Source organism: Delphinapterus leucas, chromosome 9 (assembly GCF_059928025.1).
Source record: "Delphinapterus leucas isolate spDelLeu-1000000601 "Yukka" chromosome 9, BTC_Dleu_Yukka2, whole genome shotgun sequence".
NCBI classification, from domain to species: Eukaryota; Metazoa; Chordata; class Mammalia; order Artiodactyla; family Monodontidae; genus Delphinapterus; species Delphinapterus leucas.
In genome coordinates this window covers 41,313,008-41,330,263 of record NC_143137.1, presented here as the reverse complement: position 1 = coordinate 41,330,263, position 17,256 = coordinate 41,313,008, and the positions used below count along the sequence as shown (strand labels likewise).

Here is a 17,256-nt window from a genome sequence, read left to right as displayed (position 1 = left end):
ACAGTGTTTAAACCTTTTCTCTAACCTGTCGATATCTGATACCTGATCCTAAACTGGACTTCATGACCATAGAGAAGGGCAGGAATGAGAAACTATTTAAAAAATTCCTCCAGTAAAAATATTTTCCAGTGGTTATTTCAGAAGTAGTTTAAGCTTCTGAAACTTGATCTACAACTGGAGTCTCCTTAGCCTATAACTTGCTGTCCAAATTGATAACCGGGGATCTAGAGGTGTGCATTGGGAATCAGACTGAACTGAGAAGTAGCCAATAGCTTTGACCTGCCACCAGACACATCCTGGCAGACATTTCTACAAATGCACATAGCACCGTTCACCCTGGGGAAGACACACACAGTCATCTCACTGGAGGCCTTCCTTTTCAGGTGGAGAAACTGAGGCTTGCCAGTGATTTTAGCTGTCCACACTGATAGCGACTTGGCCTCTAAGCCCCTGGGCCCTGCCTGGAGGTCAGTAAATATTCCTGACTGTCCTTCCTGTGTCAGTTATAGACACTGCAGATGTAGTGAGAAGACCCTTGAGCTCCCAGTGTCAAAGAGCTTCCAGTGCTGGTTGGGAGGAAACAGACAAAAGCACCCTAAAATGTTTTAAGGTACCAGTAAGTGCACTGAAAAGAAAAAACCAAAAACGAACCTGGTGACCAGGGATGCTGCTTGGAAGAGGCAGCATTTGCACTTAGACTGAAATGATGCAATGGGATGCAGTTGCTGTTGTCAAGATCTTGGGGAAGACTGTTCCAAGCCAGAGAAACAACAAAAGCAAACCCATCCAAGAGACGAAGGAAAGTCAGTGATTGGAGCAGAGGGAATGCCCAGGGTCCTGTCCATTAGCCCTGATGCCTGCTAAATTGTTGTTGGTAGTGGTGGTGGTTTCTTGTAGGCCTTGAAAACCTTTATTGCACTTGCTGAAGTTGCTTTAAAGTAAACCTTTGCGTTTGGTTGGACAGTGCTTGCTTAGCTGTGCAGAGAGATTATGAAGAATTCTGTACATGGAGGTGAATCTTATCATGGGCATAACCCCTTTTGATGGAGGTGTGTGGTACAGATGGGGCCCATTTCTGCTCCAGAGAACCTGTGCAAGTTGGTGGGGACACAGTGACCAGCGACCACAAGCAGATTAACTGGGTGGGGAAGGAGCACGATGACACCATCGACAGCTGACCCACCCCTAAACAGTCTCGTTGAGCTCCTGCTTCCTCCTGCGTGCTGGCCTGTCCAGCCTTGGCCGCCTGCTCACTGCGTCCGCAAACACTTCAAAAGCAATTTGTCACAAAAGGGAAAATACCTCCCCTGTAAAACCTGCTCCCATGTGTGAATTCCCTCACTTCAGCTGCTGGCTGCAGTCTGGGCTCTGGTCCCTAAACTGGAAACTGATGAGTTGTGTACACTCGAGCCCTTTCTCTCCCCTTGGTGCCTTTGCCCCCGCTGTCTCCCTGCGGGTCACCTTTCTCCCCAGTCCCCTCCCCTGGCAAGGCTGACCTGGTCCCTCCTGCAGGAAGCCACCTCTGACCTTGGCCTGGCTGGGCTCCCCTCTGTGCCCCAGAAAGTCCACTCGGCACCCTACTGGTCCTCTTCTGCTCTGACTGTGGCCTCCAAGAGGCTGTGAGCTCCTCGTGGGCAGGGAGCAGGTCATAGTCATCAGGAGCCCTCGACCACCTGCACACAGTAGGGCTCAATCCATGCACGGTAACAAATGAGCAGCTGATCAGGCCCTCTTCATAAGGAGTGATTTAAGCTATTTGTTTGTTCTCATCAAAGGGACATCAAGGGAAGATTAATGCTGAACATGGGCAACTATTTTCTTCTTTATATTCCTCTGAATTTATTCAGGCTGCTTACATAAGCAACTATCAATTACTTTTAGAAATTTTTGTGGTGAAATGTACGTAACATAAAATTTACTGTTTCAACCATTAGTAAGTATACAATTCAGTGACATTAAGTACATTCACATTGTCGTGCCACCATCACCACCATCTACAGAATTTTTTCCCAAACAGAAACTCCATATCCGTTAAATAATAACTCCCCATTCCTCCCTCCCACAGCCCCTGACAATAGATAGAGACAACTATTCTACTGTCTGTCTCTTTGGGTTTGACTAGTCTAGGGACTTCATATAAGTGGAGTCATATAATATTTGTTCTTCTGTGTCTGGCTTATTTCATTTAGCATAATGCCTTCAAGGTTCCTCTGTGTCATAGCATGTGCCAGAAGTTCCTTCTTTTTTTTTTTTTTTTGTTTTTTGCAGTAGGCGGGCCTCTCACTGTTGTGGCCTCTCCCGTTGTGGAGCACAGGCTCCGGATGCGCAGGATCAGTGGCCATGGCTCACGGGCCCAGCCACTCCGCGGCATGTGGGATCCTCCCGGACCGGGGCATGAACCTGCGTCCCCTGCATCGGCAGGCGGACACTCAACCACTGCGCTACCAGGGAAGCCCCAGAAATTCCTTCTTTTTAAGGCTGAATAATATTTCATCATATATAAAATGTGTACCATATTTTGTTTATCCATTCACCCATTGATGGACATTTAAGTTGTTTTCACCTTTTGGCTCTTGTGAACAATGCTGCCGTGAACATGGGTGTGCAAATAACTGTTTGAGTCCCTGTTTTCAACTCTTCTGGGTATATGCCCGGAAGTGGAATTGCTGGATCACATGGTAAAATCACTTTTACAACTTAGAAACATTTTTAATAGTTCTGAAATGGTCATTTCAGTTCAAACCAAAGGTTACCTTGAGGTGGGAGGTGATACAGACATGCAGGCTAAAATTTCAGGCTTTTGTTCCTGTGACTTGTCTGATGCTTGGTGATATAAAATGTTTTGTTTTTAAGTGTGGTTTTAATTTTTTCTTACAGCATCAAGCTGCTAGCTGTGCAAGAACTACTTGACAGAGAGGCCCTGGAAAAGGTAAATATTTTGTGCCTCTTACCCCAGATTTACAAACTTAGAGCAGAGTGCCACACACAGGAAAAACTCAACTCCCTGTCACCGGAGACAGCACTTATAGCAGAGTTGGTCTGTTATTTTGTGTTCTTAACAGTCAGTGAACCTTGCAAAATTTTCATCAAAACGCCCCACATTGCACATAGGCCGTTAACACTTGCAAACTCTTCCTTGCTTGGCTCTTTCAGAGTTGAGTGAAAGCAGAGGCTCGCCCTGCTGTGGGCCAAGCTCTGGAGCAGGCTTTCTGTGCCTGGAAATACCGCACACAGGACGCCGCCCACATGCCAGATGCTGTGCTTCCCTCCATCTCTGCTTGTGTGTGTTCTTATCTGGGCTTATGGATGGTAGAATTGAGGCAGCAAGGTTAGGGAACTTGCCAGAGGAAAATTACCTAAGTGTCAGAGTAAGGATTTGAGCCCCAGTGTTTCATTTCCAAAACCAATGCTTTTTCTGTTTAATAAGCTAGTTCATGAGTTTGAGCCCCTGTGGGGACCACTTCTGAGGACTGGGAAACTCCCTCCCACCTAAGCCCTGGAAGGAGCTATCCAGTGTGTCTCGGTTTTCTACGTTCAAGTCAAGTACTCAGCTGGGGATCTTTTGCCAGTTATGGGTTCAAGTTCTGTGTGGTGGGCTCCAAAAAGCAGGCTGGGCAGGTTCCGAGGAGGCCCAAGTGCCACTCCACGGGCCTCCCAACTCATACCAAGTTGCTCCCCTGGGTGGCTCAGGACTCTTCCCCAGTATGTGGCTATGGGCGTTAATTCGAATCTATAAGGTTAACGTAGAAGAAAATGGCTAGAGAGATAAGCACCCAAACAATATTATCTTATTTATAGAATTTAAAATGTTTGGATTAGTGGTCCATCTGCTGGTTGGCACTAAAGCAAATAAAGTCTTTAAGCACCAAGCAGTGGGGGGGGGGGGAGGTGTCTGAGCTCTGGCTCTGAATTTAACGTCCCTCCAGCCTCATTGGTAACACAGGTAGGACAAGGGTGGGGCTGCCTGCCTGAGCTCAGAGAGGTGACATGAGAACCAAATGAGTCGGTGCAGTGGATGGGCTTTCTAAATGCCAAAGCACTCCACTCATATTAATTCTTAATTACTCATTGTAATTCTTTAATCCAGCCATGAAAACATACTAAGTCCACGTTATTATATATGAAGATTCTTTGTATGTTTTTGAAACTTTTAAAAAGTTACTCCTCCAAAACCAATTCTCTTCTCAGTGTTCACTACAGGTAATTGTTTTACTCCTCAATTCTCATCCACCTGACTAGTTAAAGAACCACAAGGAAAGATCTTTGTGGACCGTAGAGCTTTGCTACTCCAAGTGTGGTCTGCAGACCAGTAGCATCGTAAGCTTGTTAGAAACGCAGAATCTCAGCCCCTACCCAGACCTCGTGATTCAGTTTGCATTCTCACAAGAGCCCAGGTGATTCTTGTGCACCAAAGTCCAAGAAGTTCTCCCTGGGGAGTAACATTTACTATCACCATCTCTGCTGTTGACTAGACCATCTTCACAAAGAACCTCTGAGGTGTCAGCTTTTTGCTTTTGTGGCCAATCAAGCTCCTTTTTTTCACACCAAAAGTGAAGTAAACACCATAAGTCTATTTGTAAGAACCCAGTTGTTTTTGTTTTCTTGGGTTTTTTTTGTTTTTTCCATTCTTTTTTTTTTTAATTGAAGTATAGTTGACTTACAGTGTTGTGTTAGTTTCAGGTGTACAGCAAAATGATTCAGTTATTCATATATATATACCTCTTCTTTTTTAGACTTTTCCATTATAGGTTATTACAAGATATTGAATATAGTTCCCTGTGCTATACAATAGGTCCTTGTTGATTATCTATTTTATATATAGTAGTGTGTATCTGTTAATCCCAAACTCCTAATTTATCCATCCCCCTCTTCCGCTTTGGTAACCATATGTCTGTGAGTCTGTTTCTGTTTTATAAATAAGTTAATTTGTACCATTTTTTAGATTCCACATATAAGTGATACTGTATGATATTTGGTAAGAACCCAGATTTTATCTTTAGTTTGCCTGCTTCTTCCTTTCATTAAGAAAATAGTCTCATTTAACTTAATAGGTAGAGCCAGCAAGAATGACCTCAGTTAAACACACATCCTGCAAACCTCACACCTCTTCAACTGTCTTTGCAGCTGGGCTTCAAATGGCACCGTGCTTTCGGGTTTTGCAATTACTAAACTCCTGAGGTCCCACCACGGTAGGACTGGTCACTTCTAGACAGATAGTCTTTCTCTTATAAGAGGGAAGCTATTCTGAAGGGGTCATTTCCCTCACAGCTACTTGCAGGTTCAACCTGACCAGTAAAATATTTAAATTATGTAAAACATAATATAAAAGGCTAAAAAGCAGCCGCAGTGTTTTGGAGTCTCCTAGACAATAAGACTTCTAGTGCTTTTTCTCCCTAATATTAGACATTGTTATTATGATCTAGCGTTTCAGTTAAAAATTACCAGCCATTTGCCTGACTTGTACTTTCCTTGGCTTTAGGTAGAGAGCCTGTCCATTTTTGGAAGTGCCAAGGCTTTCTGGGTTTCTGCAATGCACAGAGTCTGTTGTAGAAGAGCCAGGGTCCCCTCCCAACCTCGCCTCTGTTTGGCTGTTGGACCTGGCAGAGGGACATCCTCGGAGGCCTGGGCCCCTTTCGTTACCCATAAAACTGCTTTCTATTCCTTCTGTGGTGCCTTCCTCTAAAAGTCTCGGGTTTCACAATTGGTCCTTGATCACACTGTGAAGAGGGGAAAATTCTCCTTTTCATGCTCTGTTTTCTAGATTTTTCTCTGCTCCTTGCTCCAGTGATCCTTACTGGTTTGGGGGCTTCTGTGTTTCACCTGCAGGGAGAGGAGAATGGTGAACACCTGCCCAGTGAACCCCATACATAGATCAGTAGAGTCCCAGTTTTTACCTCTTCAAATGCTCTTTGTTTTAATTCAGGTGCCATTGATTGGGGTGGAGACTGGGCACACCTGGGAGGTCAAGTCTCTGAATGTCTCTTCTCCACCAACACCACATAAAGCCATTTCCCGGACAAGTGACAGTGATTTTTCATTTATTAAAAAAATGTTATAAACCATACAATTAATAATTGCTTCTTTTTCTAAAAATCTGTTAGAACCTTGAGAAGATGGCTTATTATGCATAAATGTCAGGATATGTGACATTTCCTTGAAAAAGTGTTTTGGATTTGATGTGCTTTTTTGACCAGATCTCCATTAGGCACCAAGAGCAAAGGCTTGCTCTGAGACAGATGCATGCCATCCCACTCTCTCTGTTCTCTGTGCTTTAAGAGCAGGACGCTTTTGTTTTTCTGAACTTAAGTCACATAGGCTTGTTTCCCAGGCTTTATAAACAGACCCCATCTAATGCCTTTAAACACGGCATTGCATGAAAGGAAATAAAAATATTGGTACAGCTTGATTTAGTAAGATCATTTTTCAATGACCCTTTCAAACAGCTTCCTGCAAAGCTGCAAACAATAGTTTGGCCATTCCCTCCAGCTGGAGGTCACCCTCTCCCTGGAAGGGCCAGAGGGCAGAGCACCGACTGACCCCACCCGAGACCCAAGCCTGCCTGAAGAGCTGCCTGTGTGAGCCAGGTCTCCTAGAGGCTCAGGACGCCCAACCCATGGCCATCGCCAGTCCTACCCCTACCTCCGCCCACACCCCATTTGCAAAATTGTCTGGGACAAAATGCCTGCAGGTCTTCATGCCTGCTGCTGCTAGATATTTTTCCCAGAATCTCAGCTTTGAAGTCCCACTCTTAGTCTAGTTTTCCGACAGGTAGAGCAGATGATCTCTAAGACCTCTTGGTGCTTTCACGTGAGATAAAGCATATACATTTCACCAGCGAGCCTGAGACTAGAAAAACTGAACTTGACGTTTGCACACGGTGGCTAGTCAGGGACTCTTCCAGCTGAACCCTAGTGGTGGGCAACATTGGAATTAGAAGTTAGTAGCTTCCTGGGGATTTTCAGAAGGAAATAGGAGGTAAATAATTGTCACATAGAAGTGCATGAATAACCTAAGGATGCCAAGTGCTTTTATCTGTAACTGGTGGTGGTATGTTGTAAACATACACACACGCACATACATAAGCTCTAGCTCTGTTATTACACACTTTTGGAGTATTTTTCACTGTGATTTGGACTTCATGTTAATTTAGTGTGTGCAACAATTGAGTGCTTATGCTGTCCTAAATCGCACTACATACCAAGGGAGATAAAGTTATAAAAATACATTTGGAGCTTCCCTAGTGGCGCAGTGGTTAAGAAATCGCCTGCCAGTGCAGGGGACACGGGTTTGATCCCTGGTCTGGGAAAATCCCACATGCTGCGGAGCAACTAAGCCCGTGCGCCACAGCTACTGAACCTGCGTGCCTAGAGCCACAACTACTGACTCCATGTGCCACAACTACCGAAGCCTGCGTGCCTGGAGCCCGTGCTCCGCAACAAGGGAAGGCACCGCAATGAGAAGACCGTGCACCACAACGGAGAGTAGCCCCTGCTCGCCACAACTAGAGAAAGCCCATGTGCAGCAACAAAGACCCAATGCAGCAAAAAATTAATTAATTAAATTTATATTAAAAAATACATTTGAATGGCATATGTGGAAAACCAGAATGTCAGAGCTCAGGGGATCCAACCCTGTCGTTTGTCATTTTGCAGACAGGACACAGAGACCAGAGGTGTTGAAGTGTCCTCCTCGTCCAGGGCCCGTAACAGTTGTGTTGGTAGTCTACCATCAACCCTGGTGGACTCGGCTCCGTTCCAGGGCTCCCTTCAGTACAGCTGCTGCCTGTCTTCCATGATCTCGTTTATCCTGGGCATCGGCTTTAGCAGACTTTGCTGGTGCCTTTGTCGCTGCATATTTCAGGGCCGGGAGCAGATGCAGAGGGCTGGTCCCTGGCCCAGGTGATAGAGAACTGAAACCCAGGTCTTCTAATCCTGTGGCGAAACAGACACAGGCTTGTGGTGTTTGTCTCCATGAGCTCCCCTTGGCCCAGCAGGGGAGACAGAGAACGTGGGCTGGGGGTTAGAGGAGGAGGGCAGTCAGAGGTTCAGGGCTCGGGATGTGGACACTGTCCGGGAGCATCTGAGAGCAGAGGACCTCTCAGAGGTGTGAGGGCGGCAGAGGGTCCAGGGGCCTGGGAGGGAAGGTGATGAGAAACGTGCTGGAGGGTAGAGAACACGCAGCAGACTCACCCTTTGTAGGCTCTGTGTCAAAATGAATTGCTTCAAGAATCTTAACATAAAATACACCTTTTACAAAACAGGACTCTGTTTTGATTTTAAAATATCAGAATGAGATTCTTCAGCTCCCTGGGTTTATTTTTCTCCCAGGCCTAGTCCTTCACATAGAGCTTAATTTGAATGCCATCTTGAGTGGTCAGTATTCATGTATCTGTTAGGTTTTTTTTTAAGTGGATTGAGCCAGATCTGTGTCTAATCATGATTAAATTCATTGTAGTCATGTTCCTGGCTAAATCCCTTCCAGCAGGCAGCTTGCTACCTTTCTTGAAGGGCTAGTGAGCAGAAATGGGGGCCCCTGTGGAGCTCAGGCTCCCCCCATTCGCTTTGTGGAGTCTGGCTGAGGCCCGCAGGGGCCCCCACAGCCAGCCGCTCACCAGCTCTGCTTTGCAAACTGCACACTTGGGCCCTGACCCCGTTCTGGAAAGGGCTCTCGGCTGGGCTACACCACAAGTACCTCAACTGTCAGAAAATGGAGCATCTTGGTGAATTATGGGTCAGGCTTCACAGTTCATTTTCAAAAAGGGAAGAAGATGCATTTTCTCCTATTCTTTTAAAACCGTCACAAGATACAATGTATTGAGGGGCTCCTGGTACCTTTCTCTGTTTACGAAAAGCTTTTATTTGAAGTGAGCAAAAAGTAGAGTCTCAAAATAGGACTTTTTAATTCCTTTTAGCTTTATTAGCTATCAAAGATCAGCAAATTAAACAATGAGGGATCTTCTTTTTTTTTTTTTTTTTGGCAGTACGCGGGCCTCTCACTGCTGTGGCCTCTCCCGTTGCGGAGCACAGGCTCCAGACGCACAGGCTTAGCGGCCATGGCTCACGGGCCCAGCCGCTCCGCGGCATGTGGGATTTTCCCAGACCAGGGCATGAACCCGTGTCCCCTGCATCGGCAGGCGGACTCTCAACCACTGCGCCACCAGGGAAGCCCGCAGGATCATTTTAAATGTACTATTACGTTGGCAAAGATTTTTTTTTTTTTTTAAGAAGATGTTGGGGGTAGTAGTTTATTAATTTATTTATTTTTGCTGTGTTGGGTCTTCATTTCTGTGCGAGGGCTTTCTCTAGTTGTGGCAAGCGGGGGCCACTCTTCATCGCGGTGCGTGGGCCTTTCTTGTTGCGGAGCACAGGCTCCAGACGCGCAGGCTCAGTAGTTGTGGCTCACGGGCCTAGTTGCTCCGTGGCATGTGGGATCCTCCCAGACCAGGGCTCGAACCCGTGTCCGCTGCATTAGCAGGCAGATTCTCAACCACTGCGCCACCAGGGAAGCCCGGCAAAGGTTTTTAAACAATGATATGTAATGTTGAAGTTGTGATAACACCAGTGTTCCCGTTCATTAGGCAGGATAGTGACAAGGCGCTGTCCTTTTGAAGCTCTGGGGTGGTGTATTTCATTAGCCTTTGAGATGCCCCTACCCTGTGACCAAGGTAGATTCCTAGGAGTGTATTTAAGGAATGATCCATAAATATGTGGAAAAGGCATTTGACAGCATGCTTTATAATTATGAATCATTGCAGGCAGTTCACTGCTCAGTAGGAAGGGTGGGTTTAAACAGTCTGTGGTAGGTCTGCCCATGGTCTGGTGTATGTGGCCATTAAAGATGATAATCATTTAGCCTTGTAGAAATTCGATATAATGTTTACAAAAAGGAGGATAAGCAGTTGTACCTGCTGTAATTACAACTATGTAAAAATATACGTGTTCATTCTTTCAACCAATATTTATTAAGTACTTGTGTCAGGCTTTGTACTAGGCTGGGAGACACATACAGCTGTGATCAAGATGATTATCTTTCCTACCCTCATGTAGCTCACATAATTGGTGAGGAAAATGTTAGCAAGTAAACAAATACTTATTTAAATACAATAGTGATAAGCAATGCCCCCCAAAACACCAAAACAAAATCAGGTCATGGTTGGGGGCACATAATGTTCTCGTAGCATCCAAGGAAATACGAAAAAAACAAAACATAATTAGGTAATTCATTTTTCCTTTTAAATTTCCTTTATCATTCATTTAATATTCCTGGAATCAACTTTTTCACCCGCGGCACGCGGGATCCTCCCGGACCGGGGCACGAACCCACGTCTCCTGCATCGGCAAGCGGACTCTCAACCACTGCGCCACCAGGGAAGCCCATGGAATAAACTTTTGAAGATCCCGTAAGACCTCCAGCCATGGCTGGAGGAGCCAGGGGGAAGGAACAAGGTGGATGGCAGGGAATCTGGAGGATGGGGCTGTGCACCAAGACAGAAGTGCCCTCTGAGTGCCCGGGAGTCCTGCACAGGAGGGTCTTTCTACATCAGGGCAAACGATGATGGGCCCTCCAGTCAAATGTGGCGATAGCTAGTTTTTAAACATCAAGTTTTTTAATATGCCAATGCATCCATTCATTTATTCACTGTCTGTGGCTGCTGTCACATTACAATGTCAGCGTTAAGTAGTTGTGACAGAAAAGGTATGACCCACAAAACCCTGAATATTTATTATTTGGACCTTTGCCGAAAGTTTGCCAACTCCTGTTCTAGATCAGTGGTGCTTGGCGGCTGACCTCTGAAGTATCAGGTGAGAGCTGTACGACCCCATCCACAAAAATGCACCTATGAACCTATACATGCGGTTGAATTTACATATTCTTGAAGCTTCCCCATGGAGGCCTTCAGGGTCATACTTCTGGGCCCTGGTGTAGGTAGGACTCATTTCTCTACCCCAGAAATGCTGAAATATCTTCTCTCATTACAGAATGGTAGCCTAGTGAGGAAATTTTTCTCAGGGTGGGACGGCTCACCCTTCCCAGGGAGGCATAGTGCCCAGGGTCTGCAGGGAGGGTCCTTCATGTGGTTAGAGGCCAGTCAGATTTTAGATGAGACTGCATCCCATTGGCACAGAAATAGCATCCCTTTGGTTACCTTTTCGTGATTTATGGTTGATCCCATATTGGTTATTCTAAGGAGATTATCTGGTTCATAGAGTACCTGTGATCCCATTCTTCACCCCTTTCTTTCTAGCATCATTTTCTTCACTGGTAACTTGAGACATATTTAGGTCTCCTGAAATCTGAAATGTGTTCCTACTGTCCTACTTTCCTCTTTGCTACTGTCCTATTTCTCTTCTTTCATGTACTCATAGTTATCTTGAATGTAAATTCCCACCCTACACAACCAACCTTTATCTCCTCTCAGCTGTACTTAACCCTTAGGAGCCTAGCCCCTGTCCCAGTTAATCTAATAAATCATAGCTTACCCTAGCCAACCTCTAACCCAAAGCTTTTTTCTTTTTTTTTTTTTGCGGTACGCGGGCCTCTCACTGTTGTGGTCTCTCCCGTCGTGGAGCACAGGCTCCGGACGCGCAGGCTCAGCGGCCACGGCTCACGGGCCCAGCCGCTCTGTGGCATGTGGGATCCTCCCGGACCGGGGCATGAACCCGTGTCCCCTGCATCGGCAGGCAGACTCTCAACCACTGTGCCACCAGGGAAGCCCCCAAAGCATTTTTATTGAAAATAGTTTTTGCTTTCTATTGAAAAGTATTATGAAATAATTTTATATAGAACTTAAAATTTGTATATGCTATTATCCATTTTCTTGTAATTTCTGGGTACCTATTTCTGTTTTTATACTGCATCCATAATGACTTTAAGTTAAAAAACATTTAAAAAAATTTTGAACCCATTTAGATACAAATAGGAGTGGGAAAAGGAAAGAAAGCATTCCTAGAGCTTGTCTTATCTAGGTGAGCTGTACTGCTTGGGGAGTCTGAATCAACTGCTGTCTTCTACCTGTGATGGTTGTCCTTGGGGACACTCCCCTTGATGGTTCCATTACTTTGTCTTCATACTCTAAAAGCTTCATTACTTCTTAGTCTCCTAATTGATTCTGGACTTGTAGAGGAAAAGAAGAGAAATCTTATAATAGCCATATAGATTGCAAACTCAGGCAGAGGCCAAAGCAAGACCTATAACAAAAGCAGAAACATCATTTCATTCAGGTTTGAAAGTCAAGGGGGCCTTGAAAAATCACCCCTCTCCATCTTTTGCTAAGAATCATTTTATCATCAACTAGAGAGAATTTTGCTGGCATCTTCTGGTGGCTCATAAATGGTGGGCTGGTTTTATGAACTTGTCTAACCTATGATTTTTTTTTTTTAAACCAACCTATGATTTAAACATAATGTGTTCATGTTAATATTTTTCTTGTGCTGACTCTCCCCTTGAGACACCCTCTTTCCTCTTTGAGAGGGCATCTGGAGGTTCCACTTCTTGGTAATGCCTGAGTAGCTTGTATCAGACTAACCTTTCCTCAAATAACAATTATAAACTCTGGGTAAAGTGCAAACAACTATTTGAAGGCACTTAAGAGAAACCAAAAACTGGAGAGACGTCAACCCTCCAAAGAAGGAACTGGCACTGGGTGAGTTCCACATCTATATGGCTTTTCCCCTGACAGCATTCCCCAGTCTGTGTGGGCAGCTAGAGCTCAGGCAGGTTTGGGGGATGTCATGAATCTTCTCTCTCTTTTTTTCTTGGTCAGTCTATCTAAAGGTTTCTCATTTTTGTGCTGAGCTTTTCAAAGAACTTTCAGTTTCATTGATTTTTCTCTATTGTTTTTTATTCCCTATTTCATTCACTTCTGCTCTAATCTTTATTGTTTCTTTCCTTCTCCTTGGTTTTTGGGTTGTTTGGGATCTCCTTGCTTTTTCCAGTGTCTTAAACTGGAAGCTTAGGTTATTGATTTGAGATCTTTCTTCTTTATTAGGAATCTACAGCTATAAATTTCCCTCTAAGCATTGCTTTTGATGACTCCCATAAGTTTTGGTATGTTGCATCTTCATTTTCATTCATCTCACAGTTTTTGTTTTAGATTTCCCTTGTGATTTCTTCTTTGACCCATTGTTTATTTGCAAGTGTGTTGTTTAATTTCCATTTATTTATGAATTTCCCACCAATTTTTTTGTTGTTGATTTCTAATTTCATTCCATTACATTGTCATCAGAGAAGATACTTTACTTGACTTCAGTCCTTTTAAATGTATTTAGGCTTATTTTGTGATCTACCGTGTGGTCTATTCTGGAGACTATTTCATGTGACTTGAGAAGAATGTGTGTTTTGCTGTTGTTGGGATGAGTGTTTTGTGAATGTCTGTAGATCTGTTTGGTTTATGTGGTTGTTTAAGTCTTTCAGTTCCTGTTGATCAGTTTAGTTCTATCCATTATTGAAAGTGGAGTATTGAAGTCTCCAGCTCTTGTTGAATTGTCTGTTCCTTCCTTCAATTCTGACAGTTGTTGTTTTATGTATTTTGGGGCTCTGTTATTGGGTGCATATATATTTATAATGGTTATGTCTTTCTGATTGATTGACCCTTTTATTATTATAAAATCTCTTGTCATCTCTAGTAACAGTTTTTGTTTTGAAGACTATTTTTTGATACTAGTTTTGATACTAGTTTGATACTAGTTTTTGTTACTAGTATAGCCATTCCAGCTTCCTTATGATTGCTGTTTGTATGATGTAACTTTTTCAGTCTTCTTACTTTCAACTTACATGTATCTTTGAATCTTAAATTTATCTCCTCTACACAGCCTGTAGTTGGATATTGTTTTTTACTCAGTTTGACAGTCTCTGCCTTTTCATTGGGTTGTTTAATCCATTCACATTTAATGTTATTATTGATATAGTTGAGTTTACATCTGCCATTTTACTTTTTGTTTTCTATGCCTTATGTCTGTTTTGTTCCTCCTTTTCTCTTTCACTGCTTTCTTTTACACTAAGTGAATATTTTCTGAAGTAGCATTTTAATTTCCTTAATGATATTTTTTGCTATGCTTTTTGAGTTATATTCTTAGTGGTTGCTCCAGAGTTTACCATGTACATCTTAATTTATCAGATTTATACTAACTTAATTCCAATGAGATGTAGAAGCATTACTCCTATGTAGCTCTATTCCCTCTTCCCCCTTTTTGTGCTATTGTTACACATATTACATCTAACTATGCTACAGACCCAACTATATATTCTTATGATCATTACTTTATATACTTTTATGTCTTTTAAAGAAGATGAGAGAAGGGAGGAGAACAAGTATATTTTAGAGAGTTAACTACATTTACCTTCTTCTTTATCATTTCTGATTTTCTTCATATGTTCCTGTGGATTCCAGTTACCATCTGGCATCATTTTCTTATTTTAGCTCATCTTTACTCCTACTCAGCTCCTTTGTGGTAGTCAGCTATATTTCTATATGTTATAGACCCAACAATACAACTGTATACATGTATTAATATTCACACAATATGAATAAAGGAGAAGAAATATGTATTCATACTGTCTTTTATAATTATATAATTACCTTTACTGGTTCTTTTCATTTTTTTCATGAGGATTTGAGTTGGTCTGGGGTCACTTGCTTTCAGCCTGAAGAACTTTCTTTGGTATTTCTTATAAGGAAGATCTGCTAGGAACAAATTCTCCCTTTTTTTTTTGTCTGGGAATGTATTTCATTTTTGAAAGATGGCTTTTCTGGATATGATTCTTCATTGACAGTACTTTGAATATGTCATTCTACTGCTTTCTGGCCTTCATTGTTTCAGATGAAAATTTAGCTGCTAATCTTATTAGAAGCAAGTGAATTTTGAAAGCTGGCTATATTCCTAGACACCACATTTACTGAAGGGGTATTTTATTTTGGGGGTTTCTGAAAAGTGGCTCTTACTTACTCAGTGTCCCAAAGCTGGTTCAAATTTAGTGACACAATTTCATTTGTTTGAGGAGACTTCTAAGGCATTATCTACATAAAGTCCAACAAAACATTTCACTTGGTTTTGGCAAAGAGAAAAATGAAAAGTAGACAGCATTTTGATATTCTAGTAAGACCAAAGACTTTGTACTAAGAAATATCTGAGTTTAATTCTCAAATTATAGGTTATGAAATCAATTGAGTAAATTACAACCATCATTTGTTTCATTGTATATGTATATGGATGGATGAGTGCGTGGCTGGCTGGATGAATGGATAGGTGGATGGGTGGATAGATGGATACAGACATACCTACACAGTTGGCAGGCAGACACATGGATAGAATATACCAGACTGACATATAAAAATTTATTTATTGCTATGAGTCATGGTCAGAAATGCTTGAAAACTGCCATTCTAGACCATTTTTTGGCTTGAAAGAGGGGAAGACGGCATGCTCTGGGATTTTTTTCCAGCACTGGAAAGGCTCTGCTTACCTTTGGGTATATCCTAAGCACTTTTCCCTCCTGCCTTGTTAGTCTCTTAACTCTTTTTTGCTTTTGAACAGTAAGAAAATATGCCCAACTCATTGCATTACCCCCAAAATTGTTCCATGTAGCCATCACCTTATACAAACACTCACACAGCCATGATGACAGGAGTTATATGCAATTTCCTGTCTTATTTGGTCCACCCTAAAATGCTTCTCTTACCAGGAAATGCTAACAATGAGTTGGTACAGAGAGAACTTTCAATTCACTGTTTTAGAGAATTCTGAGACTTTTTGTGAATGATTCATTCACTCATTTCTTGAGAGCATGACTTTGTATTCAGCAAAATTCAAGCTTCTTTATAATTTTAAATGAAACGGAAGGGCTGGCAGGTGAAACTGTTTGGCTCAGTTGCTAAAAACATTTATGCTGGATGTTCTCATTAGGTAAAATTATCCTGATTGAGTTGGTCATTAAGGCTTGCTTTGCCAGAATTAATTCAGTGGAGAGATCTATCAGATTGTTAACCACCTACTTAGAACGAGTAATTCCTACAGCTGATAAAGTATTTTTTGTTAACCTTTGGGAGGCACTGAAATGGTGAGTTTGGGCCTTAACAAGACTCCCAACTTCTGGGAAAGCATCCAACCCACTTTTAGAGATTTTGATCTATCTTTGCAGAAATTCAGAACCGTTTACTGACATCCCTTATGAGCATAATCCAGGACCCCTTTCTAGATCCTAGACTTGGTTTCCCCACCGCACTCTGTACTGCCGCCCCATTCCTTCTCTTGCCCTGTCTGTCCCCCCTAACCCTTGTCCACGAAATGCAGGCTTATTTTCACATGCAGAGTTAATTAGGTTGGAAGAAGCCAGCCAGGGAAAACAAAGCAGCTCTCCATATATGAGTTACTGTAAAATTACCTGCCCTCCTAGTTAGCAGTTAGTGGCTTCCTACGCAAGTGGCCAGTCAAGAGATTTCGTGGCTCTGTAGAATCACTGTTGTGTCACAGAACATCTTCTTGTTGTGTCCAGCTCTAGGGATCCAGAGGGATGAGAAGTACCCAGGACTAAAACAAGATCCCCGGCATTAACAAGCCAAAGGGCTGAACCTGGAAGGGAAAATGACAAGTTCTGGGTTTTTGCCTGAATTCCCAACATTTGCACCAGCTCCAAGGTTGAGTGGGGATGGGGGCATTAGAGCCTTTTCCCCGTTGATTATGAAATCATGAGACTGTAGTTTTGCGTTATTGCTAATCTTCTCTGTCAGGCATGCTTTGTCTCCCTCCCTCTCTCCATCTGGCTGAAACCTCTACTTAGAAAATAAATGGCCGCGTATCGATTGTTCATTTTGTTTCTCATCACCCAGACGTCCTTGTTATGCACTTAGCTTGCTTGGCTATGTTTGTGAACAAGAGGGGAAGAAGTAATAAGTATTTCTAGCCTTCATGTTAGGATGTGGGAGGGACTTTTTTTATGTTGTTTTTGGTGCTTTATTTAGTAACAACACCTTTTATTTATGAAAAACCAAGTGTGTGTGTGTGCTTATACATCTTCTTCATGGACAAAGTTCAAGCCAATTAATTGGTATTTATACTATGACTTTCTAGAAAAGTGAAATGTCTAGAAAATGTGGAAGCAGAGAGAAAAGTTAAAACATATAAAATTACTACTTGGTCTCTGTAATTTTCGTTTCAATCCTTCCTTTGTATGGTTACCAGAGTAACCCTCCTAAAATGCAAGCTTGATCCTATTACTGCCCTCCTTGTAGTTGCCTCAGCTGGAAGCTGCGTGCTATAA

The 17,256-nt window shown here is 42.8% G+C and overlaps 1 protein-coding gene across 3 annotated transcripts in view; it reads left to right on the top strand.

Annotated features, from left to right (window-relative positions):
* Positions 1 to 17,256, top strand: part of EEPD1 (endonuclease/exonuclease/phosphatase family domain containing 1) — a 120,679-nt gene that overhangs the window by 72,024 nt on the left and 31,399 nt on the right. For all 3 annotated transcript variants that reach the window (XM_089917529.1, XM_022583415.3, XM_089917528.1), the window contains exon 3: positions 2,878 to 2,929. In XM_089917529.1, coding sequence (XP_089773655.1) covers positions 2,878 to 2,929 — 52 coding nt within the window. The remainder of the gene's footprint in view (positions 1 to 2,877; positions 2,930 to 17,256) is intronic.